The sequence below is a fragment of the Gorilla gorilla genome, chromosome 16 (genome assembly GCF_029281585.2).
Source record: "Gorilla gorilla gorilla isolate KB3781 chromosome 16, NHGRI_mGorGor1-v2.1_pri, whole genome shotgun sequence".
Lineage (NCBI taxonomy): Eukaryota > Metazoa > Chordata > Mammalia > Primates > Hominidae > Gorilla > Gorilla gorilla.
The window spans coordinates 65,445,075-65,466,032 of NC_073240.2; the positions used below are offsets into that span (position 1 = coordinate 65,445,075).

General features: G+C 47.6%; 1 protein-coding gene across 1 annotated transcript; it reads right to left on the minus strand.

Annotated features, from left to right (window-relative positions):
- Positions 1-1,351: 1,351 nt before the first annotated feature.
- OAZ2 (ornithine decarboxylase antizyme 2) lies at positions 1,352-17,059 on the minus strand. The gene is given in 5 exon segments (NM_001290017.2): positions 1,352-2,613; positions 2,863-2,948; positions 4,158-4,333; positions 5,219-5,376; positions 16,816-17,059. Coding segments are annotated over 5 exon segments (570 nt in total). The 5' UTR covers positions 16,836-17,059; the 3' UTR covers positions 1,352-2,482.
- Between the last annotated feature and the right edge of the window lie 3,899 nt (positions 17,060-20,958).

A 20,958-nucleotide genomic window follows, 5' to 3' on the forward strand; every position in this document is an offset into this window, starting at 1 on the left:
TTGACTGGGTGATTTTTTTTTGAAGAGGGAAATCTTGACTTGGGTTTCCAATTTAGCCTTTGTGACTCTAGCCGTATTGAAGAGCAATCACCAATAGGTGGCAGCAGAATCTCAAGCAGGTTTCTTGGGAAAAAGTAAGGGACTGAGTTTTGTCTTGGTTCTTTTTCATCTGTCTTGTCGATTCCTTGTGTTTGTTTAATATCTGCATCCTAAACTGCCAGCTGCCTCTAGGAATTACCTGCCCAGTGGGGGACACCTGATTTCAACAGAATGTCTCTAGTCCCAGACTTGCTCTAATAACATTTGCCAGGCACGGTGGCTCACGCCTGTAATCCCAGCACTTTGTGAGGCCGAACCGTGTGAATCACTTGAGGCCAGGAGTTCGAGACCAGCCCGGGCAACATGGCAAAACCCTGTCTCTACTAAAAATACAAAAAATTAGCTGGGTGTGATGGTGGGCATCTGTAATCCCAGCTACTCAGGCCGAGGCAGGATAATCACCTGAACCCAGGAGGCGGAGGTTGCAGTGAGCTGAGATTACACCACTGCACTCCAGCCTGGGCGACAGAGCGAGATTCCATGAAAAAAAACAAAAACAAAAAAACTTGGGATTCGAGCTCATTACTTTTAATGAATACAAGTTAGAGTCCAAGATTAATGACTTGGCCCACAGTGAAAACACAAGCAGGCTCCATAAAGAGCAATGTGAGAGCCACAGCTCAACAGTAGACAGTTGCAAAAATGTAGGTGGAAGAACATGCCCTTCAATTGGCAAAACAGAAGCAAAAGAAAAAAAGTGCCAGTAAATCCTTGAGAAATTATTTAAAAAACTGTGGTGAAGAGGATTCCAGCCCCCTTGGTGCCACTGAGAGCTTATTCATCAGGCTGTGGTGTGGGGGACTGGAAGCCACACCTTAGGACACTGAGCTCCAAAAGGGGAAAACTAGAATAGGGAAGGTGTGTGCTGCATCCTTCAAAGAAAGACCTCAGGAATGGGAATGTCAGGAGCTCCATGCAAAAGCCAAAACCCAGTATCAGGACCCAACCTCCCCAGCCTTTTACAGAAAAGGAAGAGCTAAGAGCAGATTGGATCTTGGGTATAGCCTCTCCTAGATGAAGCTGATATGTACACATCTCTCTCCAGGGGGCTCTGGCAGTGAGTCTCAGACTCCTAGCAACCCCGCATTTCACAGTGTAATATGACCCCAGAGACCTCGGCCAGTTTATCTGCCCTCCTACACTGCAGCTTTTTTCCCAAGGAGTACGCACCACACCTCTATTTATTAGGCTCTGGAGTCAAAACAGTTTGGTAGGGAGTTGGTCCTAGTTCAGAAATAAAGAATAGACCAACCACAACTTTAAATCAGTTTATTGACACAGTAACACAACACACTTGCCTCCCTGACATCCCCGTCCCCCTCACCCAATCTAGATCTCTCCCCCTTGCTCTCCCCTTAGAAAAAGCTGTTTAGTGAAAACAGTTAAGGGCAGGCCACTTCTACACTCCCAGCGCTACCCTAGGCCCTGCAGAGCAGAGTCTCAGACGCTACTCGGAACCTGGTGGGGAGGCAGCTAGTACTAGACTCAGCCAGCCAGAAGTATCCAGTCCCTAAGAACGGATTGCCCCACAATTCCCAGGCCCTGAGTTGCTATATATTCCTCTTCCTTACTGCTCTTTGTGACCCCAAGAAGGAGACCTTGGGGCCTGGGCCTGCAGCCAGGAGCAAGAACTCCTGGCAGTGATTTGAGAATTAATTAAAGTTTGGCTAGTGTTTTTAAGGCCCAGGCATCCCCCAAAAAAGCCCTGGTGGTGGGAGTAAATTTCAATGCCCCTATTTAAAATGTACTGATAACATTAAACAGATTAAGCCAGCTTAACCAAATGCCAGAATAACACTAAGCTGTAAAGAAGGAGGGGTCGGACCTGCTTACTCCAGGCCAGACGCAAATGCACACAGAGAAGCCCAGGTAAGAGTGTCAAAAAAACAACTCAAGGACACTGCCCAGGGACTGAAAAGCCTATACTCAGGAGCCCCTGGGGTGACAGGAAGCAAAGAAAGAAAATACACAAGTCTTAATAACCAAAACAGAAAGCCAACAGCAGGGAAACCTGACCCTGACAGTGCTGCCCACCAGCCCTCCAGGCCATGCCCCTGAACCCAGACAGTCCCTCCCCCTCTAGGCAATGTCCTCCCCTAGGCTAGATAGAACACATCACACAGCGCAGTTTAGAAAGCTTCTAATGCCAGTTCATAAACATCTTCATTTACTATTGGTGATTACATGTGAATAATATGTTTATACTGTTCTTTATGGAAAACAATTTCAACGAGTCAACTCCGAGAACACAATAGGCAACCCTCACCCTGAGCCCCTCAGTGTCCTTCCCTAGACAGCGAGGAGCCCTCTCGTCTGTCCCAGGGCTGCCTAACTTCCCCTCTTCCCCCACTGTGGCTCTTGGGTAAAGCATCCTCTATGACTATTAGTCCTCATCAGACAAGTTCTGGTCCAGGGGATAAACCATGAACATCACATCTGGCCGAGAGGGGACACAGGGATGGCCCGGACGTACAATCTCAAAGCCCAAGAAGCTGAAGGTCTTCAGGAGTGGAGCTGCAGAAGACAGAGTGTAAAAAAGTCTGATGAGAAACACAATGGTAGGCTGAAATCAAAACCCCAAACAAAGATGGAACAAATAAGCACTAGGCTTTTACGAGCCCTTCAGGCACTTGCCCTCCTGCCATGATTTCCCAGGGTTTGAAAGGCAAATTCAAGAGTCCCACCTCATCCTGGAGGTGCTCCCTTCTCTCCCCCAGGCCCCACTGTCTGGGCTGTAAGGCTCAGGCCACTCTGACTCCTCACCTCTGTCTTCTCGGCCCTTCCTGAAGCAGATGAAGACATAGTTCACTTTCATCTTCTCTTCAGCAAACTCTAGCAGTGCTAACAATCTGCAGGAAGCAAAGAGAAGTACTTAGGCCCATCAACACCTTCCTAGACCTCCCTACCATTCACACCCCACCCCCACCCCTACCAACCCAAAGGCTTTTCTGAGGCCTACAACCAGCAATATAAATACAGAAGCTCCGGGCTGGGCACAGTGGCTCACACCTGTAATCCCAGCACTTTGGGAGGCCAAGGCAGGTGGATCACGAGGTCAGGAGATCAAGACCATCCTGGCTAACACGGTGAAACCCCATCTCTACTAAAAATACAAAAACCCAGCCGGGCGTGGTGGCAGGCGCCTGCCTGTAGTCCCAGCTACTCGGGAGGCTGAGGCAGGAGAATGGCATGAACCTGGGAGACAGAGCTTGCAGTGAGCCGAGATCACACCACTCCACTCCAGCCTGGGCGACAGAGTGAGCCTCCATCACAAAAAAAAAAAAAAATTCAGAAGCTCCAGGAGGAAGATTCCTATGTCAAGACCCCAAGAGCCTTGAATTCCGGGGAAAAAAAAAAAAAAAGCCACAGCGCCTGAGAAAAATGTTACTAACTTTTCTCTTCCTGCAATGGGAGATCTGAAAGTAACACTACCCATCTTAACTAATGCTGTCCACAAGACAGAGTCTGGGGCCTAGAAAGAAAACCCAGTTCTTCAGGTGTCCCACAGATTGCCAAGTTTGATATGATCACCTGCCACTGAGAGGGACACTCTGGGGTCTAACACTGCCTAAAAGGATTTTCTCAAGAGGCTGGGACCACTCAGGAACTCTGTCCTCAGGACATTTCTTACCCATCTTGGCTGCTTGGAGGGTCTTTGCCCAATCCAATGAAATCCCACTTACCTCTGAGCTTCCTGGGTGGGCTGTGAATGGGAGGGAGGTCTAGGAAGGTGGTAATGGGCCTAAGTACTTCTCTTTGCTTCCTGGCCTTTTAAACTACAGTACTGTGTAGCTACAGGGGGATTTAGTGTCAGAGTGAACCATGGGGCGATTAACCGGCAGGCATTTGGTTAATGTGATAACAATCTGCTTTAATTATAACCTAGAGCAGGCCTGTCTTACTGGCTAAAAATAACCTGTTACAAAACGGTATCTGCTTGGGGAGTCTAGAGCTAAGGGAGAAGGCACAGACTCCCCTACAATTCTGTTACCCACAGTAAACATATACTCTTCTCTGGAATGGGACCTCCTTTCCCTCCCCAGCATTTGGCTCTTTACCCTTCTTTGCTCCCATCAGCTAATAATCCATCTGGGATTTCTACAAACAGGCTCTGGCTGGACAGGACTGCATCCCAAGAAGAGACCTTCACCTCGGTGACCTCATACTGGAAGTGGACGATGTGAGGTTTTCCATCATTCACAGGGAGGTCCTGGGTCACAGTGAGCTTCTCGTCCTGGGAAGGAAAACAGGGCAGAGGACCAGGTCACTACTGCTTCTGGCCATATCATCCACTCCCTAATCTAGGCGATGCTGGGAGTCCCCTTAGGCCAGTGTCAGGGTAGCGTGGGATAGAGGCCATGCTGAAAACGCAGAGCTTCATGATGGCTAAAAGGAGCTGTCACTCACCAGGCACTAAGACCAGTTGATGGTGGTAAAAGCTAGCAAAACAGAAAGGGAAATATTTACCTAAATTGTCCACTAGGTGCCAAGTACAAAGTGCTGTCCCATATATTACCTTTATCATCGTGACAAGCACTTGAGATGGTAATTAACAACTCCACTTTAAGTCTGAGAATAATGAAGCAACTGACCCAAGGCTCCAAAGACAGTGAATGGCAGAGATGAGATTCAAACCCAGGTCTCCCTGACTCGAAAGCCCACGCTTTCCCCCAACACCATGTTCTTTTCCTTCCCTGTCAGAAAGGGAAATATCAAAAACAAATGAGGGTATGTGTGAGGGTTTGTCTGGAGCCCCAGTCAGCCAAAGTCTGATTCCAAGTGGACTGCAGGGTCAGTGTTATCTCCCTTGGGCACAATCTCAAAAGCCCAGAATTCAGCTGCCTTGCTAACCTTCCATCCCAGTCTTAGTGAAAGGCTAAACTAACTTCTGGGCCTCAATTACAGCAGATTAAAAGGCAACAAATGGTGCTGATATCTCTCCTCTAGTATTCCCAATAAGCCATGCAACAGCCTCAGGTGAAAGAGTCCTTCACAGTCCCCCCCACTGGCCTAGGCTAAGAGCCAGAAGACTAAGAAAGTGATTATTCCCCTTGAGCAGCAGCACAGTGGAGTCTGAGAAGGCTCCAACCCCAGCCTTCCATCCCAGGGTCCTCCTTACCTTATATATTAGAGCTGAGAGAGAAGGATCCCTGCCGCCCCCTCGCCCACCGGGGATCTTCGACAGTGGGTGAGGGGCATCAGGAGCACCACAGAGGCCCTGGAACAATGTGCCTGCAGCACTGGAGCTGGGGACAGTTACTCAAAGGCAAAATACTACTGCAAGAGACAGAGAGGGTGAGACAGTAAACACCAAGACCTGACGATTTTTTTTTTTTTTTGAGGCGGAGTCTCGCTCTGTCGCCCAGGCTGGAGTGCAATGGCATGATCTTGGCTCACTGCAACCTCCACCTCCCAAGCTCAAGCAATTCTCCTGTCTCAGCCTCCCGAGCAGCTGGGATTACAGGTGCACGCCACCATGCCCAGCTAATTTTTCTATTTTTAGTAGAGATGGGGTTTCACCATGTTGGCCAGGCTGGTCTCGAACTCCCGACCTCGTGATCCACCCACCTCAGCCTCCCGAAATGCTAGGACTATAGGCGTGAGCCACCGCGCCCGGCCAAGATGTAAAGATATAACTCAAATCCCACCCCCACCCCATCCTGGCTCTCTCTAAACAAGGGAAGGCTTATGAAGGCTCCCAGCTGCCCCAGTCCTGTGGGCTTCAGCTTCCAGAACTACGCTGCTGTCTTAAGGGGAACCTACCGTGTTGCGGAGTCATGGGGAGGAAGTCTCAGGAGGGCCAAGGGACTCCAGCTGGGTTTATCTGACCGGAGGAGCACCTAGCAATCTTCTAACAAATCACTGTGGCACTGGGCAGACCTTGGAAATCACCAGGTCCTGGCTTACCTGCCAAGCCTCAAACCCCGTGCCAGTCTCTTTTCATTTCCCTATGGTGCCTCAACCACCTATGTGGCAGAATCAAAAAGGCCCACAGTTACAGGCTGGAGAGGGGAAGTCATGTGGTCTGGGTACCCCGTTCCTGAGGAACTCTCAAGGCTACTTCCCCAGTGATGGCCCCATCCCCCTTCTGAGCAAAGGAACTGGGGTGAGAAACCTTTTTTTTTTTTTTTTTTTGAGACAGAGTTTCACTCGTTTCCCAGGCTGGAGTGCAGTGGCACACACCTGGCTCACTGCAACCTCTGCCTCCCAGGTTCAAGTGATTCTCCTGCCTCAGCCTCCCAAGTAGCTGGGATTACAGGCATGCGCCACCATGCCTGGCTAATTTTGTATTTTTTAGTAGAGACAGGGTTTCACCATGTTGGTCAGGCTGGTCTGGAACTCCTGACCTCCAGTGATCCGCCGGCCTCAGCCTCCCAAAGTGCTGGGATTACAGGTGTGAGCCACCACACCCAGCTGGAGTGAGAAATTATTTAACCAAATCCCTCAATGGTTAAGAATAAAACTAAATCCAGGGATTTGGCTCCCAGAGCAGAGGTACACAATAGTACATAGAATACTGTGATGTCTGATTTGCCCCTGGTATGCCACCAAATGCTGGGCCTTCTTGCCCTTCTTTGCTGATCCTTTCGTGACCTAAGCATGGGAGGTCACATAATAGTGATGTGGTCAGAACACACACTCAGATGTGCTGGGTGCAGGGTATGTGCTGGGAGAGGAGGATACGTGCTATGACCTGAGTAAAGAATCCAATAATCAGACAGATTATAGCAGATAAAAGGCTCCTAAAAGAGCTGTCACCTTACTGGCCACCTTGATTTTCGGATGGACCCAACAGGGCTGTAGATCTGCTCAACTGTCTTTGAATCCAATTTAGTGGTTCCTTAGACTGAGATGTAGTTCATTCCCTAGGCCAAGGGCAAGTGAAACAGAGAAGGAGGTAAATTGTGTGTGGGTGTACACACCACGACTCAGCAACAGGCCTGTTCCCCAGCCACCACACATCAGCCTCAGAGCAGCTGGAATGCAGTGGATACATTTAGGGGGTATTGCAGTGGTGTGCTGGGGCCAGCTCACACAATCGTGCACATCTCTTGCCAAATATGTGTTTAATGATGTCATGTTGGTAGCTTGAATTGGCCAAAGGAGGAGTATTTACACTGCAAAAGTCCCCAAATGCTGTAAGTCAGGGCTTTTTTTTTCCCTGAAAGCCATTGTAAAACGGTGTGAGGTAACTATTCTTCACACTGTCCTTTGCTTTATATAGCATGGCATGCCAATTTTGGATTCTTCTAAATGAAGAGCAACAAAACTGAACTCACACCTAACATGGCAATGGTACAATAACCAAAGGGGCAGTCCTATTAGCAGAACTGTATCTGTACTCCAGCTGAAAATGGAAGTCCAAACCCGTCACTGCTCAGCTCCTAGGGTCTGTTCTCTCAAAGATTTCAACTGGGGGCCTACAAGTATACTTGGAAATTTCTTTGAGAAATGGATTTCCCAGGGGAGTGTCCATGGGTGAGGAGCAGCATCAGTATCTAGGGGTGCACTTTGGGAGGCCGAGGAGGGAGGATCACTTGAGCTCAGGAGTTCAAGACCAGCCTGGCCAACATGGCGAAACCCCACCTCTACTAAAAGTACAAAAATTAGCCAGGCGTGGTGGCAGGTGCCTGTAATGCCAGGTACTCAAAAGGCTGAGGCAGAAGAATTTCTTGAACCCAGGAGGTGGAGGCTGCAGTTAGCCGAGATTGTGCCACTACACTCTAGCCTGGGTGACAGAGCCAGATTCCTCCTCCAAAAAAAAAAAATCTAGGGGTGTAACCACATATCCACCTCTTCCCTCCTCTGGAAAACCTCAGGTCATCCTCACCTCCTCCACTCTCGGCCTCATCAACAGCTGTTAACAGAAAAGGCTGAACTGGGCGCAGTGGCTCATGCCTGTAATCCCAACACTTTGGGAGACAGGCGGGTGGATCACTTGAGGTCAGGAGTTTGAGAGTAGCCTGGCCAATATGGTGAAACCCCATCTCTACTAAAAATACAAAAAAATTAGCCGGGTGTGGTGGTGTGCACCTGTAGACCCACCTACTCAGGAGGCTGACGCAGGAGAATCACTTGAACCTGGGAGGTAGAGGCTGCAGTGAGCCAAGATTGTGCCACTGCACTCCAGCCTGGATGACAGAGCGAAACTTCAGCTCAAAACAAAAACGGCCAGGCGTGGTGGCTCACGCCTGTAATCCCAGCAGTTTGGGAGGCCAAAGTGGATGGATCACCTGAGGTCAGGAGTTTGAGACCAGCTTGGCCAACATGGTGAAACCCCGTCTCTACTGAAAACACAAAAATTAGCCGGGTGTGGTGGAGCGTGCCTGTAGTCCCAACTACTAAGGAGGCCGAAGCAGGAGAATCGCTTGAACCCGGGAGGTGGAGGTTGCAGTGAGCCAAGACCATGCCACTGCACTCCAGCTGGAGCAACAAGAGCAAAACTCTGTCTCAAAAAAACAAAAACAAACAAAAAAACAGAAAGGGCTTAACAGAGGACTATGCTACTGTTTTCAAGGACAGGAGTTATTTTCTGCTGGGGGACAATGAGCTATTGTGATTCCCCCTTCCAATGTGTTAAGGGGCAGAATAACAGTGTCCAGACTAGAAAAAATAAGACAAGAGTTTGGTGAGGGGAGTTTCCCCAAGCAAATGCACACACATGCACCACATCATATGATTCCGTTCTCATTCCCCAATGACCACTTCTCTGTGCTGAGGTTCCTGCAGGGGCATAAGGAGGGCTGGACCACGGGAGAAAGCTGGTTTGCTTCTATTGGTCAGTGGAGCTACCCAAAGATGGGGCAAACTCCTCTGGGATAGACAGATTATCATCTTGTATACAAAGAGAATTAATTAGGTTCACAAAATAACCCTATCCATCACCAAGGCCCTTGCAATTCTAGAATTCTGGTGCCAGGCTCCTACTTCCAAAGGAATTATTCCTCAAATGGTCTTTAGATGAGCGAGCTGCATTCAACCTCTGCCCTGCATCCCAACTACCATCTTGATTCTTAGCTAATTTTTACTTGCAAACAGCAGAAGCAATGGGCCAACTCACTGAAAAGACAAGAATAAAGTGAGGATATTTTTTTTAGACCATAATACCCTTTGTCTTCCTAGAAGTAATCCCTGGAGCCTGCCTGCCCTGCGTCCAGCACTAATCTATGAGCTTGTGATATTTCTTTCTTTAAGCTAGTCATATTTAGCAGTGGGGCTTGTGATATTTCTGGTTTCCTGATCTCTCTCCTCTTCAAATAAACGCAAGATATCTACGCCATGGTAACATGTCATTTACTTCCCCATTCTCACATACAAGGATCCTGGAGGCTCTGCTCCTCCCCCATAAATCTGCGCAGATAAGCAAGTGTGTGTGTGAGTGGGGGTGGAGGGGTGTTTCAAGCCCCTACTCTGGGAACTAGTTCCAGTTCCCTAAAAGAAACAGCTGGGGTTTGCGATAAGCTTAGTAGACAGTAGATCACAATAATTATCTTCATCGTCCACATAAAGCATCTGTTATTAGTTACTTGCTGTGAATGGCAAATTGCTTCTCTTCCAAAAAACCTGTCAGTTCTGAAGTGAGAAAGGAAGGGGGATGGGTACGTATGTGGTGGTTAAAGACATTAAGGGGCATGAAATTACCCAGTAATGGCCTTCTCTTCTAATAATGGCTTTAGTGTTCAAATGGTATTGAAGCTACGCCACCAAGCTCATTAGGAATAATGAGTCCTGGAAGAATTTAAGCACAACAGACAGTGACTTCTAAACACAAGTCTTCCTATCATAAGATCCAAACCAGGTTGGGTTTCATATTCAGTTTAGTCTAGTTTCTAACTGGCTCCTATCCCCAGCTTTTTCCAATCCTTCCTCATCTCCTGGTCACACCACTTGAGGGCAGGCATTGTTTAATCTCAACCACCTAAAGGATGATTTAAGAAACAGGCTGGGCATGGTGGCTCATCCCTGTAATCCCAGCACTTTGGGAGGCTGAGGTAGGAGAATTGCTTGAACCAGGGAGGCGGAGGTTGCAGTGAGCTGAGATCGTGCCACTGCACTCCAGCCTGGGTGACAGAGCAAGACTGTCTCAAAAAAAAAAAAAAAAAAAAGAATCTCAGTCCTTTTCAGAGGCTGAAAAGATCAGGCTGATTGAGGAAAATCAAATGTATCAGACTGAACCCAAACATCCAGCTGGGCTGGTCCTGCTTTGGAAGAGAAAAAAATATATATATCCCATGCCAGAAACTAAGGTGTCAGGTATCCAGCATACAAGGCAATTCGGAAGAGAGATGGAAGATTAGAGCCAATCTGTTAGTGCCTTTTATTTTCTCAGTGATAGGACATGCCCTTGGAAACACTCTTCAGAATACATATGAGTGCTACTAACATATCACATCCTGCTGCCTCTAATTTAAAGTGTCTGTGAAACTGTTGTCTGAAATGCCCTTGGCAGGTTACAATTTCACACATTGACTACAGACAGGCAGCGTATGCAGCAGATGTACAGCTGGGCAATGATAATGGTAAATAAAATTTTTATAATTCAAATGCTATTTCTAAATCTCTAGGGTACTTACTATTTAGAATTAACCTTAAGTCTCTTGATAAAAGTAAAGGATCTTCTGTTAAAGAATCACTTCCAGCCGGGCGCAGTGGCTCACGCCTGTAATCCCAGCACTTTGGAAGGCAGAGGCAGGCAGATCACAAAGTCAGGAGATCAAGACCATCCTGGCCAACATGGTGAAACCCCGTCTCTACTAAAAATACAAAAATTAGCTGGGCATGGTGGTGCACGCCCGTAGTCCCAGCTACTCGGGAGGCTGAGGCAGCAGAATCGCTTGAACACGGGAGGCAGAGGTTGCAGTGAGCCAAGACTGCACCACTGCACTCCAGCCTGGCAAAAGAGCGAGACTCTGCCTCAAAAAAAAAAAAAAAAAAAAGAATCACTTCCAGCTGTCCTTAGTCAGTTTTGATTTACATACAGTTGGTCCTCTATATCCACAGGTTCCACATTCGTGGATTTGACCAACCATGGATCAAAAATACTCAGGAAAAAAATAAATAACAGCACAATAAAAAAAGTACAAATAAAAAGAGCACTAAAACTATTTACATAGCATTTACATTGTGTTATGTATTATAAGTAATCTAGAGATAATTTAAAGTATATGGGAAGATATATGTAGGTTATATGTAAATACTACACTATTTTATATAATGGACCCTTGGATTTTGGTAAGGGGGAGGTCCTGAAACCAATCCCCCACAGATGGCTACCAAAAGAGTACAGAGTACACAGAGAAGAGATTCCATATAAAAGTAATTCTGTGAGTAACTTCCACTTAGCTACATCTAAAAAATACTTGAATTCAAATTCTCCTTAATATACTTCTGATCATGTTTCACTTGAATCAGTAGCCTCCTTCGCTCATTCAATTCTGCACCCTTTCTCTCTGGTTTCTATTACCTGTCAGAGAAAGTCAGATGGCCTTGGTATTAGCTACCTTTTGGTATCAATGGAAGACATGAAAACCACATTCCCACACAGTTCTACATTCATTTCCCCCTCTCAACCTCTTCTGACCCATTCTTGTCTCAGGCCCTGCCTCATAGAACACCCAAAGGTGCCCTCACTTCCCTCATACAGGTAGCTTTTACTCTGAGACTAGGAATGTCTTTGATGACTAATCCCTACGCAAAAAGATGTGCCATCACTTAGCAAAATAGAAAGTAAGAAAGGTGGGAGGGTGATGACCACCTCCAGTCTAGTGTGGCCGTAGAGGCTGATTTCCAGCTGCCGATGCCCCTTCCATCTGAGAAAGGGCCCCTGGGCAGATGCCAGGCAAAAGTCATTTCACTAGGGCTATTCTGCATTCCACAGGGAATCTTCTTGCTAAGCACAATTATAAAGAAAATGACATCACCACTCTGAATCACAGGCTGAAAGCAAAATTGGGTTTTGGTTGATTCTCCGCAAGAAACACAGTTATAGTGGTAGCTAGAATATCTGTGCCTTTGAGGTTTGCTTATCACACAGCTGATATTGGTACATATGCCAAAGGAACGCACAATCACATATGCTACCAGAGGTGAGTGGATAGCTAGGTAATCAAGCTTTAATATAAGACTTTACTTTTACATATTAAGTACTTCAATCTAGTTTGTAGAGTAAGGTCATCACACAGTGCCAGCCTCTTCCCAGGACAGAATTACATCATTGTTTATATAGTATCAAAGGACTAAGAAATGTTCTTAAGGTTTATCTTATACAAAGCATTTTACACTACTGCTGCTAACCGGACACTACCTGTTTTGTTCACTTTAAGTGACAAAATTCTTGCCTGCCTACTTGTCCCTTTCTTGTCTATAACTTTTTTTTTTTTTTTTTAAGAGATGGGGCATCTCACTATGTTGCCCAGGCTGGTCTTGAAGTCCTGGGCTCAAGCAATCGTCTCAGCCTCCCAAAGTGCTGGGATTACAGGTGTGAGCCACCATGCCTGGCCTGGTCTGTAACTTTGGCTTCATAACCTTCTAAATCATGGCACCAACTTGAATCAACACTGCATACTCTTTCAAAAAGGGATGAATTACTCATTTTGTTTTTCTAGAAATGCACATGTGTAACATCCCTCTATCCCACTCCTCAGTCCCCTTTTTTATATTTTTGAGCAGCTCTGAGGCTAAATTTGGATTTCTTGGCAGAGTGAGGAATTGCTATTATTAGCCTACACTGCTTTCTGAAGCATAGCTCTGATTTGGGGGGATTCCTGACTATACTAGGAGAGTCTGTGTCTGTCTCTCTCTGTCTCTCTCTCTCTCCTCTTTGACTCTTTCCTCTCTCTCTCCCCTCTCTCCTCTCCCCCAACCCTCCTACCATAGAGTGACCTTGAAGGCACATCATTGGAAAACTGGCTCTCCCTACCACCCCATGCCCAACAAGCCATATTGTCAATAAATAAGGAATAAATGAAACCAGACCCTTTAGGAAGAGACAGAAATTCCATTACCCAGGAAACCACTCAGTGAAGATGCTGATAGTTCTGATATGTTCTTATGCCCTGCCCCCTTCCCCCAAAAAACCACCTGCAGAACCAAATGTTTCTCCTCAAAGCCCATCAGCACAGATTGATAATAATATCACTATCAAGCCAGGGCTAGTGCTTCTCTACATACTGTACTGTCACAGGTACAAAGCAAGCCCTGGACAGATACTGTCTCCCTGCCCCCGCAAATCCAGGGAGAAAAAGGCCAGGAAGCTTGATTTCCTTGGATTTAAACCTCATGTTCAAAAAGGATAATAAAGGTGCTTGTACTTGTATCTTCTTCCCTCCCCCACCATCAGGAATTCTGACATTTTGGAAGTACCAATCAGAATAACACTGGAAAGGAAGAGCCTTGTTTTCAAAACATAGTGCCAGCTCCTCTGCAACTATTTCTTCCAGGAAACCAAGCCTCCACCTCCTGAGTTTTTCACTGGAGCCAGGGAAGCTGAAAATCCCATCCCCCACCCAATGGGAGCTAAATTCCCAGCCAGCTCCCCACTCTATGGATATGAAACACTCGAGAACACTGACTGGGAAGAACATCCGGCTCTTATCAGAATCCCTAGTTAGGACTCTACCAGGATTCCTTTTACAAAGTTAGGGGCAGGCCCAAGGAATCCAGGAAACATGCTATGGAAATGGGATTGCCATCACTCAAAGAAACCAGACACCCTGCACACAACACCCCACCCCCAGGCCAAGTGGAGGAGCCTGATCCAAGGCCTAGCTCCTACCCAGGCCCTGGCAGGCCAGTTGGCTCCTCTCTCCACCTGCCTCTCATACAGCCAGGCCCCTCAAATTACCAACACGCTAAGCAAGGGCCCTGGAGACAAGCAAGCCTGTATTGCCGCTTAGGAAGCTGGAAAGAATTTTCGAGTCAAGTTAACCCAACCCCCTCTTCTTTTCACATGTAAGCACACTGGCTCAGCCAGAACTCAGGTCTTTCAACCTCACAGTTGGTGAAGACTCTTACATGTTGGTTCCAAGTTGCTCAACTCTCAGGGCTCAGCCTACAAAAGACTCGGCATTTCGACCAGCTCAGTCCAGAGGACTCCAGAGAATGACTGCTGAGACCACCCCACTTTCCAACCCCCACTACAGACACACAAAAAGAACAGAAAAAAAAGTCTATCTCACATACCCCTTCAGTGGGTTTTGTTGTAGGTCTCTCTGCTCCCCTCCACCCCTGTGCTTCATCCTGCCCTCTCTCATACCTGCCATCTATCCTCAGCACACACGGCGCCTTTGCCACAAGTAACACCTTTGCATCCAGCACTCTCCGTGTCTATATCCGCCTCCACCTCCTCAGCTCCTGAGGGGCTGGGTTACGGAAGATGGAGTGAAAGGGGGGAATGCAGAGGGGATGGACATGGAGAGTCTTGGAAAAGGAAACTCTAACAGCTGATGGACTGTAGGGTAAAGAGAACATGGGAGGCAGGGATAACAGGTCAAATAAGACCATAACAAATTATCAAACGGCGAGTGAATTTTCTTCCTGCATGCAAAGAAGAAATGAGGGGGAGGGCACCAGTTAAGAGTCTGAGACTTGGGGGAAGAAAATGGCCAATGGCTGAGAACTGAGTACAGACAGGAACTTCAGAAGCTGTTGCAGGTATTGTATCTTGGGTACTTCTGGACAGTACCTGAGAAAGACTAAGAAATCCCTGAAGAAATTGAGCCCAGGAGGCAGAGGTTGCAGTGAGCCCAGATCGCACCACTGCACTCCAGCCTGCGCCACAGAGTGAGACCCTGTCTCAAAAAAAAAAAAAAAAAAAAATTCCTCAAAGAAAATTAGGCCTTTGTCAGTAGAAAAAGGGCTGACACCCACTACAGGAATAGGATGGGAAAAGCTGCAGGAAGGAAGCTGTGGTTTTTAACCCCAGCTTTGCATTATAAAGAATTACCTGGGGAGCTTTAAAACTATATGCTAATAATCAGGACACTCTAGGCCAATGAGACCAATCTTTGAAGGTGAGGCCCAAGTGACTGATTTCTCAAATGTGAAGCCAGGGTAAGAAACACTGAAATACAAAAGCTGAAAACCCAGTTGGAATATTTAAGGCTGGTGCTGTTAACAAGTGGGAAAGGAAAGTTGAGAGACTATTTCAGTAAGAAGAGTGCCCAAGTTTGAGAGGAATCCTGAGTGGCAGTTAGAGGGCTCTATGCAAAGAAAAGCAATAAAGAAGGCAATGCATTTGAGAGGAACTAGTCTAATTCTGAATAGAACATGGCCCAATTTAAGGAAGATTTACAGGGAATGGATCTGCTTGCAAAATAATGAGGCCCAAGTGAGAGGCAGAGGCCATAAGGCGAAATCTGGGGACAAAAGGTCTGGTGTGGGGAACTAATGAGCTTCAGACACGGTTTGGACAGGACAGCAACAAGTTTGGGGAAAAAATGAAGAAGAGAATTAGGTCCAAATTGTAAATGAAAGCCATCCTGATGTATAAGAAGCAACTAGGATTAAAAATTCCGGGGAATTAGGAAATTGTGGAACAGTTTCAGAGAACAGAGGCAGAAATATGGGATATATTAAAATTTGAGGGAGAGATAGGTGAGAAGGGTTGTCTTGGAGAAAGAGAGGCATGTAGAGAAAGGAAAATTGAGCAACTATCTGCAGGGGGAAGGATATACCATGCAAGTTTGGAAAACCAGGGTGCTCGGTCTGAGAAAGATGTGCAGCCTTTCTCTAATTAATGGGGGAAGACTAGGGTCGGGTTTTGAGGGAGGAAATTGCAAAGATCTAGTGTCCAGAATATAGAGCTTGGTTTGAAGTCACTGGAGGTACAGGGGGAAGGTTCACTGGAAGCGAGATGGCTGGGTCCTGTTATCTAATGATCCAAAGACGGGATTCAGTTAAGAGGGGAAGGAGAAGGATGAGTTCCAGCTGAGAAAAGATGTTTAGAGGGTAAGAATGTTTCCAAGAGTGTTGGGGGTATACCATTGGGGCAACAGGATGGAGCACAGGAATCAAACCTGGTGTTTGATAAATAAAAGGAATGGCGCTGGGAGACTGGGAAAATGGGGCCTAACTGGGAGAGGGGTGTGGAGGGGGGAAGGTGGGGGAAAGATGAAGCTGAAGTATGGGACCAGGAGGAAGAGGCTGGACATCCGTGTAAGGACTGCTAGGCCTGAAGAGAATGGGGGGAGGGTGATGAGTGGGGGTAACTGAGAACTGAAGGATGGAGGTTGACTTTGCGGGGGGCAGTGATATGAGAAGAGTCTGGGTGGGGGGTGCAGTTTTCATCAGGGAGGGAATTCAAAGGGAAGGGTGAAGTGACTTATAAGGGGAGTAAGAAAGATTTGAGGAAGACAGGAAACAATTTGGGGAATCTGGATGCCGGGGAAAGCCCAGTTTGGGGAACGGGGCACAATTCGGTGGGGCTGAAGGAAAAAAGGGGACTTGCTTGGAAGGTTGGGTTCCGGCTTTTGGGGGCATTAGGGGAGGAGAAGGCCGGGATGAGGGGGATGGGCCCGGCTGAAGAGGGGGCTAAAGGACAGAAGAAGGCCCAGTTGCAGGGCTGAGGACCGGACTAGGGTGGCTGAAGTGGTGAATGGACCTGGCTAGGGGCGGATGGCCCCGCTGCGGGGGGCGGGGGCCGGCTAGGGGTACGTGAGAGGCCCTCTGGAGCAGATGAGGGAGGATGGGGGCGGGGAGCCTGGGCCGGGCCGTTACCTGTCCTGGGTGTTTATCATCCTCGGCGGCTCTGCTCAGGGTGGGAGGAGGCGGCGCAGGGAGTGGATAGGTGGATGAGTGGGTGGGTGTGGGGTCACGCGCGCGGGGTCGATCTCTGCGGGCTAAGTCCCTGTCAGGCCGCGGGCCGAGCGCCTCCTTCTGCCTCAGCGAGCGCCTGCCTCCAACTGACCCTCCCCGGCCGCCACCGCCGCCGCCGCCCCGCCCCCGAGTGCCTCATCTGCATAGCCCCACCCCAGCGCCGCGCGGTGTCCTGGGAAACTGGGGCCCACAACAAAGGGCAAAGCACCGCCCCGCCTCCGCGCAGGCGCACCACGGACCGATCGTGGGGGTAGGGCTAGGGGGTCCGAACGAAGGGCAGGCTGTGCAGGAGGCCATGGCCAAGGCGGTGGGTCTGCCCGCAGCTGCGGCAGCGCGGCCCAGAAGATGCGTTGTGTTTCCGGTAGTTTTCTGTGATGATTGACTCAACCTGGTCCTCATCCCTATTCCTTGTTTGCGTGGGGCCGAACAGGGCTGTGCGATTTGGGAGGATATTAAAACAAAATCAGAAATCTAAGAGAACTACACACATATTACCACCTTTCCTAGTCTGAGTCCAGGCCCACAGATCTGTTATCTCAGCTCATAATGCAGATCAATAACCTCAGCTATCAGGGTAGATCAACAATCTCAGCATCTCGCACACATCTCATGTCAATCGTCAAGGCTGCTCCAAGCACTGGCTTAGGTCATCTGAAGCCAGAACTCTGTAGATCATGAGCACAGTTACAACAAGACAGTCGTGGAAAGCGTCGTCACTAACTTGTTCACGGTCACTTCAGATCACAATCAGTGCAAGTTACTTCAATCGATCATGCAAGGTTACTAGTTCAGTCACCTCCATTCATTATCCCTACTGGTCCTTATGACAGATTAGTGCCTGAAGGCCACAGTCACCGGTGCGCAGACCCCTCAGATCACAGTCCTTGTAGGTTACAATCACAGACACTTCAACACAATCATCAAAAGCCCCGACTCTGTTCACAGTCAACCCAGATTACAATCAAGAGAGGTCACATTATCTCAGATCACAGTGGGTCACTCTGTCACCTCAGATTACATCCATTCAGTTATTCAACAAATAATTATTTTATTTATTTATTTATTTTTGAGATGGAGTCTCTCTCTGTGGCCCAGGCTGGAGTGCAGTGGCACAATCTCAGCTCACTGCAACCTCCACCTCCCGGGTTCAAGCGATTCTCCTGCCTCAGCCTCCTGAGTAGCTGGGATTACAGACATGTACCACCATGCCCGGCTAATTTTTGTATTTTTAGTAGAGACAAGGTTTCACCATGTTGCCCAAGCTGGTCTTGAACTCCTGACTTCAGGTGATCCACCTGCCTCGGCCTCCCAAAGTACTGGGATTACAGGCATGAGCCACCGCACCCGGCCAACAAATAATTATTGAATAGCTACTTACTGTATGCTCCAGGCATGTGCTAGAGTCCAAGAATACGCCATAATCAACCAGGCAAGGTTCCTGCCTTGGATGTCACAATCCGGTCAAGGGGAGAGACACAGGTCATCACAATACCAGGTAAGTAAGTGCTCAATCTGAGGAATGCCACAGAGAAAGTAATTTAGGGAATTAGGGACAGCTTTGCAGAAAGAGTGATAATTCAGAGAAAGGGTGATACTCCAGATCGGCGGTCACTATGACTTTCAGTTCACAAACATCTCACATTGGAGTCATCTCAGGATATGGTTACTCTGCTTCACAAACAGCATGCTTTTGGGTTTTGGATGATGGGGATGGAGGCACAGAAGGAAGGCTGGAGCTGCCAAACTAAGGCTTTTTCAACACAAATTAAAGTGGTAAATGATACCGAAACTGCCCGGATTATCACTAGATATTCAGGCAAGGCTGGCCTCATACTCTGGTTCACTTTAAGATCCTCCACTTTGTCCCTCAGCTATCCCTACCTACTCCTCCAGGTTCAAGTCAGGTATGTTCTTACATTAGTACTTAGCAAAATTGGACATTTAAACCCAGCCCTGATCTACCCCATCGCATAGTCCCAGAGACCTGGGCAATCCTCCTGGACCCTCAAAGGGAGCTGGAATGTCTCACTTCTGCCAGCCCATTCCTGGACAAGTAACCCTTTGACCTGAAGGACAGTTTTTGACCCATGAATCAACAAATATTGAGAACTCACTATGTCAATAATAGCGACCATTTATTGAGCATCATGGGTAAAGTACTAAATTTTAGAACAGCTGTCCACCCTCGTTTTAAGGATGAAGAAAATTAAACCTCAGGGAGATTTATTCTGTCATCCAATATTTATTGAGGGTCTGTCTATACCAGACATGTTAACATGCTAGCTTTAATTCAAAGTGATTAAGTGGTATAGTTAGAATTTGGATCCCAAGTTGCCTGATCCTGTGCTTTCTCTGGATCTGCATGGTGGAAGAGTCAGAAGCTCTCTGGACAGCTTTCTGTTTAAAGGAGCGGCCACCCTGATAGCCACCTGGTCAGCAAGCGAAAAATTCACAAAAACTGAGGTCTTCAAATCTAAATTAATTAACATGAAATAAAGTTAAAAGTTCAATTCCTCAGTCCCACTAGCCACATTTCTTTTTCTTTTTTTGAAACCGAGTCTCATTCTGTCACCTAAGCTGGGGTGCAGTGGGATGATCTCAGCTCACTGCAACCTCTGCCTCCCAGGTTCAAGCAATTCTTCTGTCTCAGCCTCCCGAGTAGCTGGGATTACAGGCGCCCACCACCACACCCGGCTAATTTTTCATTTAATTAGAGACAGGGTTTCACCATGTTGGCCAGGCTAGTCTCGAACTCCTGACCTCAGGTGATCCACCTGCCTCGGCCTCCCAAAGTGCTGGGATTACAGGCATGAGCCACCGCGCCCGGCCCACTAGCCACATTTCATATGCTTAATAGCCACATGTGGCTAGCAGCCACAGTATTACACAGTATACATATGGAACATGTCTATCATCACAGAAACTTCTACAACAGCACTATATCCCATCACCCCTCTATCCCTGTCTACCCCAGTCACCACCACAGGTTCAAGTCCCTTCTCATCCATTGCCCTCACACTGGCAATCTATCAGACTCTGCTTCCTGCTCCTAACCATACCCTCCCACTGTGCCTTCTGCAATGTGTGATCAGCAAACTCTTCCACATCCTCAGCCTTTTCTCAGCATCCTTGCTTTATCTGAAATTTGGCTATCCACTAACCGCTGCTTCTCCAGCAGCTCTATTAGGTGAATTGTTTCTCATTCTCACGTGCCTCAGTGTCAGAAGTGGGTAAGTGTATTCCTCTCCACCCCAATGCCATTTATAGACCAGTGTTTAGCTTCCCCTCCCTCCCACAAAATCCCTGTTCCATTGGGGCTTCACCCTCTAGATATACTATCTTGGTTAATGTCATTAGCCAGCCTCCTGGTTGATGCCCCTTATTTGGCTCATGGCTTGCTGCCTCTCCGCCCCAAATTTTGTCATATTTGGTGAGCTCAAGGTCCACGTGATGGCCTCTCAGCCACGCTCCTCTCACTTCCTTGACTTTCTCATCTCCGGTAAGATTTTCAGCACTCCACTGTAGCTGCTAACACACCCTCAACTTTGTTTTCACCAAAAATCATTTCATGTCCAAAATATTGACTCTCCAACCATAACCTTTGCCTTAATTAAGCCTTTCAACAAGTCTTTGACCTGTATCAGGAGCTTAATGCTTGACCTCACTAATTCCTCACTATTCATTAGCCCTAAGTTTTTTGTTTTTTGTTTTTTGTTTTAAGAGGAAGAAACTTGTTAAGAGAGATGAGAAAGTAACCTGTCTATGACTGAGCGTGGCAGCTCATTCCTATAATCTCAACACTTTGAGAGGCCGAAGTGGGAGGATCACTTGAGCCCAGGAGTTTAAGATTAGCTGTGGGTAATGAGGAGACCCTATAAAAATTAAAAAAAAAAAAAAAAAAAAAAAAAGCCAGCGTGGTGACACACACCTGTGGTTCCAACTACTCGGGAGGCTGCAGCAGGAGGATCGCTTGAGCCTGGGAGGTCAAGGCTGCAGTGAGCTGTGACTGCACCACTGCATTCCAGCCTGGGTGACAGACTAAGA